The 17,362-nt window shown below is 44.4% G+C and overlaps 1 protein-coding gene across 3 annotated transcripts in view; it reads left to right on the top strand.

The window, feature by feature from the left end:
* Window positions 1-17,362, top strand: part of arnt2 (aryl-hydrocarbon receptor nuclear translocator 2) — a 379,980-nt gene that overhangs the window by 189,387 nt on the left and 173,231 nt on the right. For all 3 annotated transcript variants that reach the window (XM_038814349.1, XM_038814347.1, XM_038814350.1), the window contains 2 exons: window positions 257-322; window positions 480-565. In XM_038814349.1, the coding sequence (XP_038670277.1) occupies window positions 257-322; window positions 480-565 (152 nt within the window). The remainder of the gene's footprint in view (window positions 1-256; window positions 323-479; window positions 566-17,362) is intronic.

Below are 17,362 nucleotides of genomic sequence, written 5' to 3'. Positions count from 1 at the left end.
GACAGCCTGTACTATTTATGGTGAACACTGTGTCGCACACAATCTCACATATTTCACATATTCGGTCATTTTTTATCGAAAGCGCAAGCTTACTGATGCAAGTTGACCTTTTCTGTTGGGCATAAGTAAAAGTACTGGAAAGAGGTCTGACCTTGTGGTTAAATCATCAGTGATTATACAGTTGGTCAGACAGCCTAACGTACAAAAGCATTACCAATATTTAACATGGCTTAACTGTAATGGACTTTTAATGCAGGTATGGAACAGCTCCCTTGGAACACATCTCATTGAGTAGGCTGACTGTTCTGCGGAAGAGATACAGGTGATAATCTAATTCATTTTGTGTATTAAATATTATCTATCTTTTAGCTGCATGAAGATTTCTTGCACATATATTTTGTTGTGTTATAACAATTTCCATGTTTTTTTGTGATTACTGATGTCAAATTAACAATTATATGGCATTGATGTTTTCTTAGAAATGGTTTGGGACCTGTCAAGGAAGGGGAATCACAGTATTCAGTAGTGCACTGCACTGGATACATCAAAGCTTGGCCACCAGCAGGTAAATTAATGCCATTAGAGTGGCAATTTAATTTCCCACCCATCAACGGCTCATTTACTTTTCAGCAGGTAGCCTCACCAAAAAGTTATTTTACCTTCTGGTGCCCAACTAACCATGGATGTTGGTTCTGTAAAATATTCAAAAAAGAAAATCTGCGACCCTGCTCACCCTTTGCTTATCTTTCTTGGTCTTTTCTCCACGTTTCTCTGTGATTTGATAGAGATATTCAAAATCATGAGGGGGCTGGACAGAGTAGAATTGGGAAAAACTGTTCCCACTCATTAAAGGGTCAAGAGCGAGAGGGGGTTCTCGTTCATGAGTCACAGAAAACTAACATGCAGGTAAAGCAGGTAATAAAGAAAGTAAATGGAATGTTGGCATTTATAGCTAAAGGGATAGAGTATGAACGGAAGTGTTGTTGCAACTATACAAGGCATTGGTGAGAACACACTAGGAGTATTGTGCACGGTTTTGGTCCCCTTATTTGAGTGAAGATGTAGTGGCATTGGAGGCAATTCAGAAGAGGTTCACTAGGTTGATTTCAGAGATGAGGTGTTTGTCATATGAAGTGATTGAACAGTTGAGGCCTACATTCTCTAGAGTTTAGAAGAATGAGGGGAGATCAAATTGAGGGATACAAGATGATAAAAGGTATGGATAAATTAGACATGTAGCGGATGCTTCCCTCTTCTGGAGCATTCTAGAACGAGAGGTCATAGTCTTAGGATAAGAGGTAGCAAATTTAAAATGGAGGTGAGGAGAAACTACTTCTCCCAAAGGGTTGTGAATCATGGAATTCGCTACCCCAGAGTGGGGTGGATGCTGGGACAGTGAATAAATGTAAGGAGGAATTAGACAGATTTCTAATTGGTGGAGACAGGTTCAATCGAGGCATTCAAGAGGGCATAGATGATCATTTAAATAGAAACAATGTGCAGGGGTATGGGGAAAAGGCAGGGGAATGGCACTAAGTCATGATGCTCGTTTGGAGAGCAGGTGTAGACACAATGGGCCGAATGGCCTCCTGCGCCGTAACAATTCTATGATTCTTACCTTGCAACATTTACTTAATCTCTTGGTAACTCTTTCTTCCCTTCTTGCAACTTTTCTGCTATCTTGTGGGATGAGCGCAATTGGGTGACGGAGTTGAGTAGGAGGTGGCAGCAGATCACTAAATATCCCCACCCAATACCCTACCTGGGCAGACACTGTATCCCGCAATTTAATAATCAGTCCTGTGGTATGTTATTGAAAGTTGACCTGTTCATATTTCATTATTAAATTTGTGTATATTTATATATTAAATGCAAGAAAATGAAATAGCGTTGCCACTTTGTACCAAGCAATCATGTTCAGAATTTCCAGGTAACCTGACATTTCCTATGATTGACCTGATGTTGCAACTTAACCTGCGGTTCCAGAGAGCACAACCCACTCCTATAGCAAAGGCTTTTTTCCCCCCTAATACCTGAATTCTGTCCAAATCTGGAATAATATTACTCCACCTTACCCAGTGAGTGGTGATGGTCTGGAATGCACTGCCTGGGAGGGTGGTAGAGGCGGGATGCCTCACATCCTCTAAAAAGTACCCGGATGCGTTCTTGGCACGTCATAACATTCAAAGCTTATGGACCAAGTTCTAGCAAGTGGGATTAAATGGGCAGGTCAGTGCCTTTCATGCATCCATACAGACCCGAAGGACCTTTTCTGTACTGTAGTATTCTGTGATTCTGTCAAACATAAACCAAAGTGTAAACTGTAGCATGATTTATTCTGTACTGAGCAACACTGCACTTTGAAGCAGTGTGGAATGCTATTTGATAGACTATTGGGATTAATTTATTACTAGTGTGCACACAGACAGCACATAAATTTCATATGCAACACAGAATGAATTCTAGGATCAAAATAGTAAGATTTTCTGAGGTAGCGTTAAGGCCACGGCAAGGGTGATTATACCCAATTTCAGTAATTCTGAGCTTATGCAGATCACCGTGTTGATGGGCTTTTTACTTCTGAATTGTTATTCACTCTTATCAAATGGGAACTTTGTGGCTTCCATGCTCTGACCTTGAGAAACTGGATACTTAAAGATGCAATTGATGGTTTGGAATAGTCTTGCAAATTTTGATCTGGTCTCAGCACAGCACTGCGGGAGTGCGACTCTGTTGATGTGTCTTTAAGATGGGATGTTAATGCAAAAAGTCTGTCCTTCCAAGGAGAAGATCCCGCGACTTATTTAAAGAGGAGTAGGGAGGTATCCTGATGTCCTGGCCAGCATTCGTCCCCTTAAACCTCTCCGCAATAGACACTCTGCACATTATCTCTTGGCTGTTTGTGGGATCTTGCTGTGGAACAAAGTGCTTGCATTCCTCCCAACATTGTTACAGTGACTGCAATTCAGAAACACTTCATAGGCTGTGGGTTGTTTTGGAATAGTTCTTAGGTGATGAAATGCAAGTTCTTTTTTCTCCATACTGAAATTTTCAAATTATCTCAGTTGCATTAGTTTCTGTTATAATTTGCTGCTTTTTGGCTCCTCCTGCAGCAACGTTGCTTCTGTAGCACAGCAATCGTTTCAGCAGTAATGGCCATACTACTCCATTGAACCTGTCGATGACTTATGAATTTTTATGACGCAGAAAAGTAAAGTACATTTGTGTAGTAGTTAAGGTGCTCGATTATTAGTCAAGAAATTGTGAGTGCAAAACCGATCATGTCAGGTTGTGAATGTAAGAACAAGAAGACGAACAATAGGAGCAGGAACTGGAATAGGCTTTATGGCCCTTTAAGCCTGCTACATGAAATTGAGTTCAGTAAATCATATGAATAATCAAGCTGTATAGACATTTGGCATATTAATGTGCCTTACCACTTTACTGTTTTATGTATTTTCACTGAGATCCCTTTGCTCCTCTACCTCATTTAGGTTATTATTTTCCAAGTAATATGTGACCCTCTCATCTTAGCAAATGGTGATACCTCATGCTTACAAAGAACAATACAGCACAGGAACAGGCCCTTCAGCCCTCCAAGCCTTTAGCGGTCGTGATACCAAGCTTTGCCAAAACCTCAGCACTTCCTTGTGCCGTATCCCTCGCTACCCTTCCTATCCATGTGTTTGTCAAGATGCCTTTGTAACGGCGTTAATGTATCTGCTTCCACAACCTCCCCTGGCAACACGTTCCAGGCACTCACCATCCTCTACGTGAAAAACCTGCCTGCACATCTCCTCTAAACCTTGCCTCCCGGACCTTAAACCTATGCCCCCTGGTGACTGACCCCTCCATCCTGGGAAAAAATGCCTGCCCATCCACTCTATCCATGCCCCTCATAATCTTGTAGACCTCTACCAGGTCACCCCTCAACCTCCATCTTTCTAATTAAAACAGTCCAAATATATTCAGCCTCTCCACATAGCTAACACCCTCCAGGCCAGGCAACATCCTGGTAAACCTCCTCTGCATCCTCTCCAAAGCCTCTACATCCTTCTGGTAGTGTGGTGACCAGAATTGTGCGCAATATTCCAAGTGTGGCCTTACCAAGGATCTATACAATGTAGCATGACTTGCCAGTTTTTATAATCGATGCCCCATCCAGTGAAGGCAAGCATTCCATATGCTTTCTTGACTACCTTGTCCACTTGTGTTGCACCTTCAAAGATCGTGGACCTGCACGCCCAGACATTTCTGACTTTCAATATTCCTAAGAGTTTTACCATTTACGGTATATTTCACCTCTATGTTAGACCTACCAAAATGCATTACTTCACATTTGTCCGGATTAAACCCCATTTGCCATTGCTCTGCCAAAGTCTCCAACCTATCTACGTCCTGCTGAATCTTCTGACAATCCTCAACATTTTCTGCCACTCCACCAACCTTGGTATCATCCACAAACGTACTAATCAGACCGGCTACATTTTCTTCCAAATCGTTTATGTACACCACAAAAAACAGAGGCCCAGCACCGATACCTGTGGAACACCACTAGTCACAACCTTCCATTCAGAAAAACACCCTTCTCCTGCTACCCTTTGCCTACTGTGACCGAGCCAGTACTTTATCCATTATACCACCTCACCTCTGATTCCGTGTGACTTCACCTTTTGTACCAGTCTGCCATGAGGCACCTTGTCAAAAGCTTTACTGAAGTCCATGTAAACAACATCCACTGTCCTCCCCATATCAATCATCTTTGTCACCTCCTCAAAAAAATTGATCAAGTTAGTGAGGCACGACCTCCCCGTCACAAAACCTTGCTGTCTATCGCTTGTGAGTCCATTTTTTTCCATATATATATATATATATAAATCCTGTCCTTGCGAATTCTCTCCAGTAATTTACCTATTACCGACGTGAGGCTCACCGGCCTATAGTTTCCAGGATTACCCCACTACCTTTTTTGAACAACGGTACCACATTAGGTATTCTCCAGTTCTCTGGGATCTCACCTATAGCCAATGAGGATACAAAGATGTCAGTCAAGGCCCCAACAATTTCCTCCCTTGCTTCCCTCAGTATTCTGTGATAAATCCCATCTGGCCCAAGAGACTTATGTACCTTAATATATTTTAAAAGACCAAATACCTCCTCCTTTTCGATGTTAACATGATCCAGACTATCCACCCACCCAACCCAAGAATCAACTTCCACAAAGTTTCTTTCTTTAGTGAACACTGATGCAAAGTATTCATTTAGTACCTCGCCCATTTGCTCTGGCTCAACACATAGATCCCCCCATTGTCCTTAAGTGGTCCAATCTTTTCCCTGGCCACCCTCTTACTTTTTACATATGAATAAAAAGCTTTGGGATTCACCTTAATCCTACTTGCCAAGGACCCCTCCTCGCCCTCCTAATTTCCCGCTTCAAAACCTTCCTCTTTCTTTATACTCCTCAAGGGTTGACTGTTCCCACCCTTCTATACCGTACAAAAGTCTCCTTTTCCTTTTTGACGTGGTTCACAATATCCCTCGTTATCCAAGGCTCCCTAAACTTCCCATACTTATCCTTCATTCTCTCAGTAACGTGATTTTCCCGAATCCTAAACAGCAGTCGCTTAAAAGACTCCCACATCTCCAATGTTGATTTATTATCCAACAGCCTCACCCAATCCGAATTCTTCAATTCCTGTCTAATGTTATCGTAATTTGCCTTTCCCACGTTTAGCACCTTAACGCGAGGGTTACCCCCATCCCTGTCCAAAATTATCCTAAAACCTAGGAATTGTGGTCACTACTCCCAAAATGTTCCCCTACTGAAACCTCAACCACCTATCCAGGCTCATTCCCCAATACCAGATGCAGTGCTGCCTCTTTCCTAGTTGGACGATCTACATAGTGCATCAAGAAGGCTTCCTGGATTAACCTCACATACTCTGCCCCCATTGAAACCCCGAGCATTAAGTGAGTCCCAGTCAATATAGGGGGAATTAAAATCCGCTACTACAACAACCCTGTTACTTTTGCACCTATAAAATCTATCTACCTAGCCACTCCACTATAGCATTTGGGGGGCCTGTAATAAACCCCAACATTTTGATTGCCCCCATTGTGTTCCTAAGCTCTACCCAGATTGCCTCATTGTATGAGCCCATCCAAGGTGTCCTCCCGCAGTACGACTATAATATTCTCCTTATCCAGTAATGCTACTCCCCACCCCTTTTACATCCTCCTCTAACTCTCCTGAAGCATCTATAGCCTCCAACATTCAGCTGCCAATCTTGCCCTTCCTTTAACCATGTTTCTGTGTTAACCACAACATCGTAATTCCAAGTACTAATAAATGCTCTAAGTTCACCTGCCTTGGGTTATGGGGATGGGGTGGAAGTGAGGGCTTATGTGGGCCAGTGCAGACTTGATGGGCCGAATGGCTTTGTTCTACACTGTATGTTCTATGTACCCGCTATACCTCTGGCGTTGAAACAAATGCACTTCAAACCACTGTATTTGAGAGACAGGGTGATGTTGACCTCTTATTTTTGTGCTCTATTTCCCCTTCAGTTTTTACACCTTCTAAGCTAGCGTCCTGGTTCTCACCCCCATCATACTAGTTTAAATCCTACCTGTGCCAAAATTCATTTGCCCCCTCAGTGCACATTCAGCAAAATGTAAAGCAGTTTTATCAGAATGATACTCGGGATGAGAGACTTATGTGAAGAGATAATTGAAGCAACAATTGTTCTCCATAGACCAGACGCGATAAAGGGGTGATTTAGTCGAAGTGTTTTCAATTCTGAGCAGTTTTGACAAGAGTAGAAAAAACAAAACTGTTTTTCTGTGGACAGGAGGGTTAGTAACCAAAGGACACAGATTTAAGGTAACTGGCTGTAGAACTCGAGAGAAGATTAAATGTTTTAAAGCAGTTTATTATGATGATCTGTAATGCATCACTTAAAAAGGTGGCAGAAGCCAATTCGGCAGTACATTTCGAAAGGGGATTCAATAATTATTGAAAGGGAAAAGGTTAGAAGTTATAGGGAAATATCAGAGGAATGGAACAAATTGGATTGCTTTAAAAGAGCGGGAACAGATACAATGGGCCTATTGTATTCCTCTACAATATGATTCTATGATGCCGCTATCGATTTTCCATTATTTTGCCTTCACATTGTCATCACCTAACCCCTCTTCTAAAAGCAATGACTTAGCTGCAATACCTTTTTAGAAAGGAGAGAAATCCTTTTCGTGCCTTATCGAACTGGCTATTCATTCTATAAGACATATTTGCTCATGGTCCGAGGATTGTTGGACACATATTTAAGGTTTTGAGCAACGGATGCAGGGAGGATATGAGGAAGAATGTATTACGTGGTGAGTGGTGATGAGCTGGAACCTGCTGTCTGTGAGGATGGTGGCAGCATGATCAACACTTTCTAAAGGAAATTGGATGTGCATTTGAAGGAAATAAATGTGCAGAGAAACGGTAATAGTGCAGGGGAATGGAACTGACTACATTGCTCCATGGAGAGCCGGCATGGATTTTTAATGGACCGAATGGCCTCGTTCTGCGCCATAAGTGACTCTATGAAGCTAATTATTTCAATGTGGTGTTCCAGCAGGGATTACTGAATAGTAATCAACAGTTGGATTATTTTTCCTTCCCCAGCCCAAAGGTGGCGGTGAATCCAGTACACTCACTACTAAACTATTTAACCAACCCAGAATATCTCTGTATAGGTCAGGCATTGAAGACCAGAGCTTCCTGATTCATATAGTCCAGTGCAGAACCATACATTGTATTTACCCATTGAACCATGGAGAATAGGAGATTCTCCTCCATCTTCCCTTTTTGCCACTGTGATTGTCACTGGACTGTTTTAGCCCCTGAGACAATGTACAGCTCTTCTAAATTTAATATTCGTTATTTTTAATGAATGCCTGCTCGGCATTTTGTTTTCGGAGAATGTGATGACAGTTCGTTCAAATACAGTACCACCTCATAACTGGCCTTGGTATGTTGTGAATATTTTCTTCAAAATATTTCTGGGGATTAAAATGCATGCCACATTTCATAACACTGCTGCAGTGTTCCATCTTCAGGAATATGAAAATCTAATTTCGATATTTTAAAATATTTTCTTATTGGATTCAAACATCGCTTATCCTCTTACCCTTATCTACCCATGGCAAGCTTTTGATTTTTACTATCTGATGGTTGCTAGCTTGGCCATACATAATTGATGCAACAATGGGAGCACATATTTGAATTAGGGAAAGAAAACACAAACATTAGTTAAGGATTCTGCTTCAGATTACTATCCAGAGACTCTGGCTGGAGGAGTGAAGAACAAGGATTTGTTGTGTATGATGTACCTCTGCGTGTGTTGTGTGTACTTGTGCCTCTGCGTATGTTTGTGATGTGCCTCTGCTTGTGCTGCATGTGCTTGTGCCTCTGCGTGTGTTGTGCGTCTGCATGTGTTATGTGTACTTATGCCTCTGCGTGCGTTGTGCGTGATGTACCTCTGCGTGTATTGTGTGTACTTGTGCCTCTGCGTGTGTTGAACCTCTGCGTGTGTTGAACCTCTGCGTGTGTTGTGTGTGATGTGCCTCTGCATGTGTCGTGAGAACTCCGTCTAATCGTGTGGATTTCTGCTGCTGTTCCGTCTTGTGCCTTGGGGCATGAGCAGGCATCTTTCATTTGGTGTCAGGTGACATTAACTCTTCAGGGCCACTTTGAGTTCTTAGTCTTTTCTGTGAGGAACTTTGGTTTGAAAATTCCACAGACGCTTTTGCTGTCCCTGAATTGTCCATTTCTGGGATGGATGAATCGGTAGTTTTAATTGTATCAGTTTGTTATTTAGGGGGAGGCAGTGGCTTAGTGTTAATGTCACCAGCAGCGCCGGCCCTAGGGTTGCTGGCGCCTCGGGCAAGCTGAACTTCGGCGCCCTTCGGGGGGGGGGGCGGGGGCGGGGCCGGGGCCGGGGGGGTGGGGGTGGGGCCGGGGGGGCGGGGGCGGGGGGTGGGGCCGGGGGGAGGGGGGTGGGGGAGCCCGAGGGGGGGGGGGAGGGGAGGGGGCCCGAGGGGGGGGGGGGGGCGCCGAGTGACCACCGGCGAGCCTGGATCCATCCGCCATGTTTGTGCGGGGCGGCCTGAGGGAGGGCGGCCACCGCGCATGCGCTGGTTGGCACCGGCCAAACTGCGCATGCGCGGGACCCGCACTCCTTGATGGCGCCCCCTAGCACATGGCGCCCCGGGCGACTGCCCGAGTTGCCGGCACCTTGAGCCGGCCCTGGTCACCAGGCTAGTAAGCCTCAGGCCCAGACTAATGCTCTGGGGACATGGGTTCAAATCCCACCTGGTGGAATTTAAATTGAGTTAATAAACGTGGAATCAAAATCTAGTAACAGTGACCATGAAACCATTGTCAATTGTCATAAAAACCCACCTGGTTCATTAACGTCCTTTAGTGAAGAAAATTTGCCATTCTTACCTGGTCTGGCTGACATCTGACTCCAAATTCACAGAAGTGCGGTTGGCTCTGAAATGGGTCAGCAAACCCCTACAAAGTCTACAAAAAGGAATTAAACCGGACGGATCTCCTGGCATCAACCTAGGCACCGGAAATGACAACAGCAAACCTAACCCTGTCAACCCTTCAAACACCTCCATCTGGGGAACCAACAAGAGGGGAAAGTGTACTTGACCTCGTCATCACCAATCTACCTGCAGGTTCAACATGATGGGCATAAGTGACCACCGCACAGTTCTTGTGGAGATGAACTCCCATCTTCACATTGAAGCTACACACCATCGTGTTGTGTGGCACTACCACCGTGCTAAATGGGATAGATTGTGAACAGATCTAGCAAGACTGGGCAACCATGAGGTCATCATCGTCAGCAGAATTGTACTCAACCACAATCTATAAACCTCATGGCTTGGCATATCCCCATCTCCCATTACCAACAAGCTAGGGGATCAAACCTGGTTCAATGACGAGTGCAGGAGGGTATGCCAGGAGCAACACCAGACGTACCTAAAAATGAGGTACCAACCTGGAGAAGCTGCAACACTGGACCACTTCATGCCAAGAACAAAGGAAACATGCACTAGGCAAGAAATTTGCTCAACCAACGATCAGATGTAAGCTCTGCAGTCCTGCCACATCCGGTCATGATGTGGTGCACAATTAAACAACTAGAGGAGACTCCACAAATATTCCATCCTCAATGATCAGTGCAAAAGGCAAGGCTTAAGTATTTGCAACGATCTTCAGCCAGATGTTCCAAATGGATGATCAATAATAACCTCTGGAGGTCCCCAGATTACAGATGCCAGACTTCACTCAATTAATTTCACCCCATGTGGTATCAAAAAACAGCTGAAGGTACTGGATACTACAAAGGCTATGGGCCCGGTCAACATTTCAGCAATAGTACTGAAGTCTTGTATTTCAGAACTAGCTGTGCCCTTCATCAGCCCTTCCAATATAGCTGCAACACTGGCATCAACCCAACAATGTGGAAAACTGCCCAGGTATGTCCTGTTCACAGAAGGTAGGACAAATGACTCTGTGTACACCTCCCGTCACCTTGGGAAAGTGGGCAGCATTATCAAAGACCCTACCCACCTGAGTTATACACTCTTCCAACCTCTTCCATCGGGCAGGAGATACAAAGGTCTGAGAAAGGTCGCCGACTGTGAAATTGGCGTTGGGAAATGGAGAATCCTGCCCAGAGTGTGTCTAGAATATGTGTGCTGCTGCCTGAAAGGAAACAAATCAAGCAAAGAAAAGGAAACAAAATGGAACAGAGATTATGGTCTGTAATTGTTGAGATCAGTATTGAATCTGCGAATACGTAAAGTGCCTAATCGAACGGTGAGGTGCTGATCCTCAGGCTTACGTTGAGTTTCACTGGAACTGAGGGCAGAAATGATGGTGAGAGCAAGGTGGAGAATTAAAATGACAGGCCACTGGAATCTCAGGGTTTTGCAACACAGATGTTTCACAAAGTGAACACCCAGTCTGCGTTTGGTCTCCCCAGTGTAGGGAAGACCACATTGAGAGCAGCAAATATTGTACACTAGATTGAAATAATTACACACAAATTGATGTTTTAGCTGAAATAAGTATTTGGGGCCTTAGACAGTGAGGAGGTAGAAGGGCAGATGTTACATCTTCACGTTTACATGGAAAGTGGATGGGTGTTGGGGGTGTGACTGAGCAGTACACCGAACGGATGCAGAATTTCTTCCAAGCAAATGGTACTGGTGGAAACGACTGTCAAAAGGTAATACTCTCGACATTCAGCGTAATCAAGAGCCTCACCTACCCGATGGCCCCAGTCTCGAGAACCTTTAGCAAGCTCACGCATCTTGTCGCAAATCATTACAACCCTAACTTTTTGGCAATATTGCAGAGATACCGGATCAATACAGCCAGATGAACCCCTGGGGAATCGGTTATGGAATTTCTGACGCGACTTCACAAGTTAGCTGAATATTGTGACCCTGGTCCATCCTTCCCTGTTGAGAGATCGTTTGGTGTGTGGCATAAACAATATGCAACTCAAAGGAAGCTGTTAGCGTAACTGGCCTGGGATCTGAAAAGGGCCTTAGAACTGTTTAGCACAAATCGCTGGCTTTGAAAGCAGGCCAGCTGCACGGTTTGATTCCCGTAACAGCCTCCCCGAACAGGCGCCGGAATGTGGCGACTAGGGTCTTTTCACAGTAACTTCATTTGAAGCCTACTCGTGAGAATAAGCGATTTTCATTTTTCATTTTTTCATTTCATTTCAACTGTCGCTCTCCCACGAGAGCGTGGGAAAGGGGTTCCAGAAGCTCCAGGGTTCCATGGATTATGATGTGCATAGCGTTAGCCAGCCCTTATTCTGACGAGTGACGCTCCACCCAAAGGATAGGGCCTACTTGACCCAGTCACCACAAAAACAACATCGTGGTCAGACCTGATGGCCAAGGGATACCACAACACGATGGGATATCTCCCCAGCGGCCAATGAGGAGTACCCAAAACAGCGCTGTACGTGAGGTCGCAGGAACCATGGTGGTCGAAGCTACCAGAATTGACAGCGAATGCGTCACCCTCGCCAGGCTTTGTATATTGCCCCACCCTAGGAATATGACTTAATGCAGTTAAACTGCATCACAAGTCCCATTAAGAATAAAGCTGCAAATTAACAGTCAACCCTTGGACATGGATATCGATACGACATCTGCTGTTTCTGTTGTCGGACAACAAACATTCCATAGGATCTCTTTGGGAATCCAGTACCTGGGCTTGAATGATACTGAGGCCTGGCTGGTAGCATACATGAGGAACCATTGACCATCATTGGGACCACAGTGGCCCTGGTTACGCATGGCCAACAGACAGTCAGGAAGGCCTGGGAAAAATAAAGTGGACCAAAGCAAAGATCTGTGTTGATCCAGCAGTCCAGCACAAATATTTTAGGGCGTGACCCACATGGCCTGCTTACGAAATTGGATGATGAATGCAGTCAGCTGGAGAACTCGGACATCATATGCCCAATCCAGTTCGCAGATTGGGCAGCGTTGAAGCCAGACAAATCCGTTGCCTGTGTAGAGATTACAAGATGACAGTAAACAGGGCCTCCCGCTTGGACAGGTATCCCATGCTACACGTCGAAGATGCAATGTTGGCTGGGGGTCACTCATTTACAAAGCTGGACATGAGCCATGCGTACTCTGATTGGAGTTAGACTCGGCGTCTCAAACGTACGTCACCATCAACACCACCACAGATATTGTCTGAGTACACCCAGCCATTCAGGGTGTTGCCAGCATGTGCGATTTTCCAGCAGGTAATCAAAAACATCCTCCAAGGTCTCTCCAGGGTGACTGTCTACCTGGACAAAGTGCTCATTACAGGAACCACTGAGAAGGAACACCTGGGCAACCTAGAAGACGTCCTCCTCCGACGATATGGAGAGGTGGTTGACCATCTGCAGAGCGAAAAGCTTGTCTTCCAGGTGAAAGAGGTCATATACTTGGAGTATTGCGTCGATAAAGGTGGCTTATACCCGGTGGAGGAAAATGGCCGGGCTATCAAGGGAACCCCAACACCTGAGAACACGACAGAGTTGAGGTCATTTCTCGGGTTTATCAATTATTACGGAAAGAAGAATCAAAAATGGGCATGGAAAGTCCTGCAAGTGGATCATTCACCAGTGAAGTAGCAACTATCATCTTCCAAACTGTTGACACACTACAATCCGTCGAAGCCACTTGTCCTCACATGTGATGTCTCTCCATATGTCATTGGGGCAGTGTTGTCCCTTCAGTGGAATGATGGGATGAAGCAGTGGATAGCTATGCGCCCAGAACTCTACTGATGCTCAGATTGAAAAGGAAGGACCGGCCGTTATCTTTGCAGTTAAGAAATTTCATCACTACGTCTTTGGGCCATTTTACAGTGATCACAGGCCATAAGCCCTTACTTTGCCCTTTTAAGGAAGATAAAATTATATCACCAACACGTTTAGCCAGAATCCAGCAGTGGGCATTGCTGTTGGCAGCGTATAAATACACTTTTAAATATCGTGCAAGTGCACAGATTGTGCAGGCGGATGTCCTCAGCCATCTCTCACTGACTGTAGGCCCACTGTCCCCACCTGCAGAGGACAAAATGGTTTTAGCATTAAACTTTATGGATACATCACTCATCACGGCTGCACAAATCTGCCCTTGGACCTAAAAGGACCCTAAATTAGCGGAACTGTGCCATGTTGTCCTACCCTTTTTGGCACCAAAGAGAGATGGGGTGAGACTTGGTTTAATTGATTGACTGGTGGTAAAATAATTGGCCAGCAGACCGTATTCTGCTCAGTAACAGGAAGGGATTGGATTGTATCCCAGTGGGATAGTTCATAGAGACCTGAGGGAGCAGGTGAGTCCTAGACACACAAAGATAAGGAAATGTTTTCCTTCCCTATTCAGAAAGGCTGTGAGTGCTGTATTTCTGATGCTGCAGGGAACCTGAACGAATGAGTCGACAGGGAAACCATTACAGGCTACAAACAAAGACAAGGACCTATTCTCTCTACTCCGTATTCTCTCCCGAAAGGCTGTGAGCACTCTTTTATGAATCTACAGAGACCTAAAGGGATCCACAGTAAAAGACTTGAACTTAAAACAATGTTTGAAGAGGAATAAGGTGCTAAAAACCACCATCTAAAACAAATACTCTTTTTCCCTTTCACTTATGATTTTTACCCCTTTCCTCCCCTCTGTGTTTATCTGTCTTCATCATAGATGATCATAGAATTTACAGTGCAGAAGGAGGCCACTCGGCCCATCGAGTCTGCACCGGCTCTTGGAAAGAGCACCCTACCCGAGGTCAACACCTCCACCCTATCCCCATAACCCAGTAACCCCACCCAGCACTAAAGGCAATTTTGGACACCAAAGGCAATTTATCATGGCCAATCCACCTAACCTGCACACCTGCATATTTCATTATAGTTCTTATTAATAATAAGCAGTAATTGTGTTTACATTTACAAACCTGGTGATTGTAATTATTGGGCAGTCAAGGGCCAAAGACTTCAGGTATTTTTCTAAGAATTATTGGTTAATTCACTTGTGTTGTGGATCCCGGTCAAGTGGGCTGGAAATGACCTCGCATTCGCCAAACACTACAGTGCTTGAGATTTGCTGAAAGAAGGTGTACTATCTGAATTTTTTGTCTTGTATTCATGCCTAATTTCAAAAGGAGAAACAATCAACAACATAGGGTATGATTCAAGTCATCTCCCATAGCGAGCGTATTTGGTCGCGTGTTTCCTGGGGCTTGCAGCACTGAGAAACACGTGGCTGTACAACACTACTCGCATTGTATAATGGGTATCAGTGGGGAACACGTGGCCAAGGCCAAACATAGCCCCATTTTGTACACTGGGGCGCTCCGCTCGCTGGAACTCCTCGCTGTAGCGAGAGGGCCTCCCCACCCCCCAAACAAGACATCCCCTGGCCCGATTGTGCACGTGCAAAAAAAATACCAGCTTGACACTGCCAATGTAGCAGTACTTCTGCCAGCTGGCCGTGCCACCTGGGCACTATGGCAGTGCCAGGCTGGAACTCAGGTGGCACTGTCAGGGCCCCCAAAGTGACCCATGCCAGCTGGCAGTGTCACCTGGGCACCGTGGCAGTGCCAGGCTGGCATACAAGTGACACTGTGAGGACACTCAGGTAGCACCAGCAATGTCAAGGCACCACCTTGCCCAAAGGGTATGCATCGTGGGGTCTCCAATTTCCTGGGAGACACCCATGAGTGCTGTTCCATCTGGTCCCTGTCTGTGGGGACCAGTGCAGAACGGCGCTCGACCAAGACACGGGGGATGAATCCCAAAGCCTCAGGTACCTCGGGAATCTGCACATTAGAATGAGACTAGCTGTCCCGCAGATATGCAGATTTGCCAAAAAGTGATTTTGCCCATAATGGGTGGGATTTACATTGCAACGTGTCGCACGATCACATTGGATCTCGCGAGGCGTTGCTATCAGGTAGATCCCAGGACCTGGGTCTCCCGGCTTCTATCGGCCATGCTGCGCTGTGGCAAACTGCTTTTCTGGCGCAGTGTTGCCATTGGATTGCGGATATAGTTTGTGCTTATTCCCATAGTGTTCATTTCCAAACGTATTGATAATGACCAGGCACTTCTGCAGGCAAAAGAAACATGTCCAGGCACCTCTGCAGGCAAAAGAAACATGTCCAGACACTGCTCCTTTTTTGAATTAAACAGAAGCACTGGGGACAGTAGTTTCCTGATACATTCTCCAAATCAATCACAGTCGACTTTTAAACCAATCAGTACCCTTTTCGCATGCTGCCTTTGCAATTTGACATTCTTGCAAAACAAAAAGCTTCGACAGCATGTCTCTTTTTTAGCAATAATGAACAAATGTGGCAAAGCCTATTGCTTGAACATGGCTTGGTATGTGATGGACAGAAATATGCACAAATGTATTTGTGGATGGATACTCGATGTCCAGTGGCATTTTGTAGATTTATTTAGAGGAAACATTGTTTTATAATAGGATTGGGTTATGCTAGGGAACATAAGGATTTGTTATGACTGAATAAATAAATAACCCTTGCGTCATATTCCGTTTTTTTTGTCATTGTTTTGAGGATATAATTCTGGGATTTTGTACAGTTCCAACAGGCACTATTTGGGAGGTTCCAAGAGCTGGAGGCACCGGAAGGGTGACCTCTTTAGAAGTGGCAGCACTGATGTGGAATCTGGATGCTTGATTTTAGTATGTGGATCCCAGAGTTTCAAAACCGGAGAACAGGTGATCCAATGTTTGAGGCTGTCCCATGAACTAACAGCACCCAAGACATTGGTTCCAGGATCTGACAGCATCAGTGTGTATGTCCGTGTGTTTAGCTTTACTAATCTAGTGGGTCTACTAATCTAGACCTGAGTTGGGAATATCGGATTTACTTGACGTTGATAGTTTATTTGGAAAGCTTTGTCTGCCTTCTTGTTGTAACTGTATAATAACTAGTACAGCTGCATGGTTAATTATTTTTCAAAACAAATTATATTTTGGAATTCTTAGGAAAACCATTCACAAAAATATCTTAATCTGTATCTCTGTCGTGGCCTTGCCATATAAAGCATTGAAAAGAAAAATACACAGTTCATAATTTTTTACTCTGGAATGTCTCTTTAAACAACTTTGAAATTCATCTTCCAACATGTTAATTATTTGGAAAACCAAACTGATATAATACTAACTGTGAAAATATCTTGCCGTTTGGTGTCCAAAGTATGTATTTTCAGTCGACACTGATTACTTCGCTTAAATATTAAAAAAACAGCTGTGCAATATCCCTCTCTCTCATGTACTTGCACGCACTGTGTGAAGTGGAAAAAAATATTAGCTCTAACATTTTGCCTGAAGGAGTTGGCTGTCATCACCTCCAGCTGCTGCTGTAGTTTCAGGCGCGAGAAAAAAACGTGATCATGGTCATAGGTTGGGGTTTACATTAGATGTCCGTCCATTCATTCGCAATGGGAAGAGAACTTGAATTTTTTTAAAGCTTTGGTTAAAATTACATGAGTTTAAAGCGTTCATACTTGGTATGTTTGCAACTGATCTTAGTAATCCGATGCTGCAAATGTAGCACTGCCTAAGATTGACATTTTTAATGTTTTTAAAAAATATTCATGAACTTTAAATACTCAACTGAACAATTATGTGGGACAATAAAGCTCAGTAAGATAAAATAATTAGTAAGGGTCTCAATATATAGGCTTTCCTTTTCTTTCATCCCAATCATTGGGATCTGCTCTGTCCCAATGTCAAG

The sequence above is a fragment of the Scyliorhinus canicula genome, chromosome 12 (assembly GCF_902713615.1).
Source record: "Scyliorhinus canicula chromosome 12, sScyCan1.1, whole genome shotgun sequence".
NCBI lineage: Eukaryota > Metazoa > Chordata > Chondrichthyes > Carcharhiniformes > Scyliorhinidae > Scyliorhinus > Scyliorhinus canicula.
Note: the sequence above shows the minus strand (reverse complement) of the source record. Positions and strands in the feature narration are given on the sequence as shown.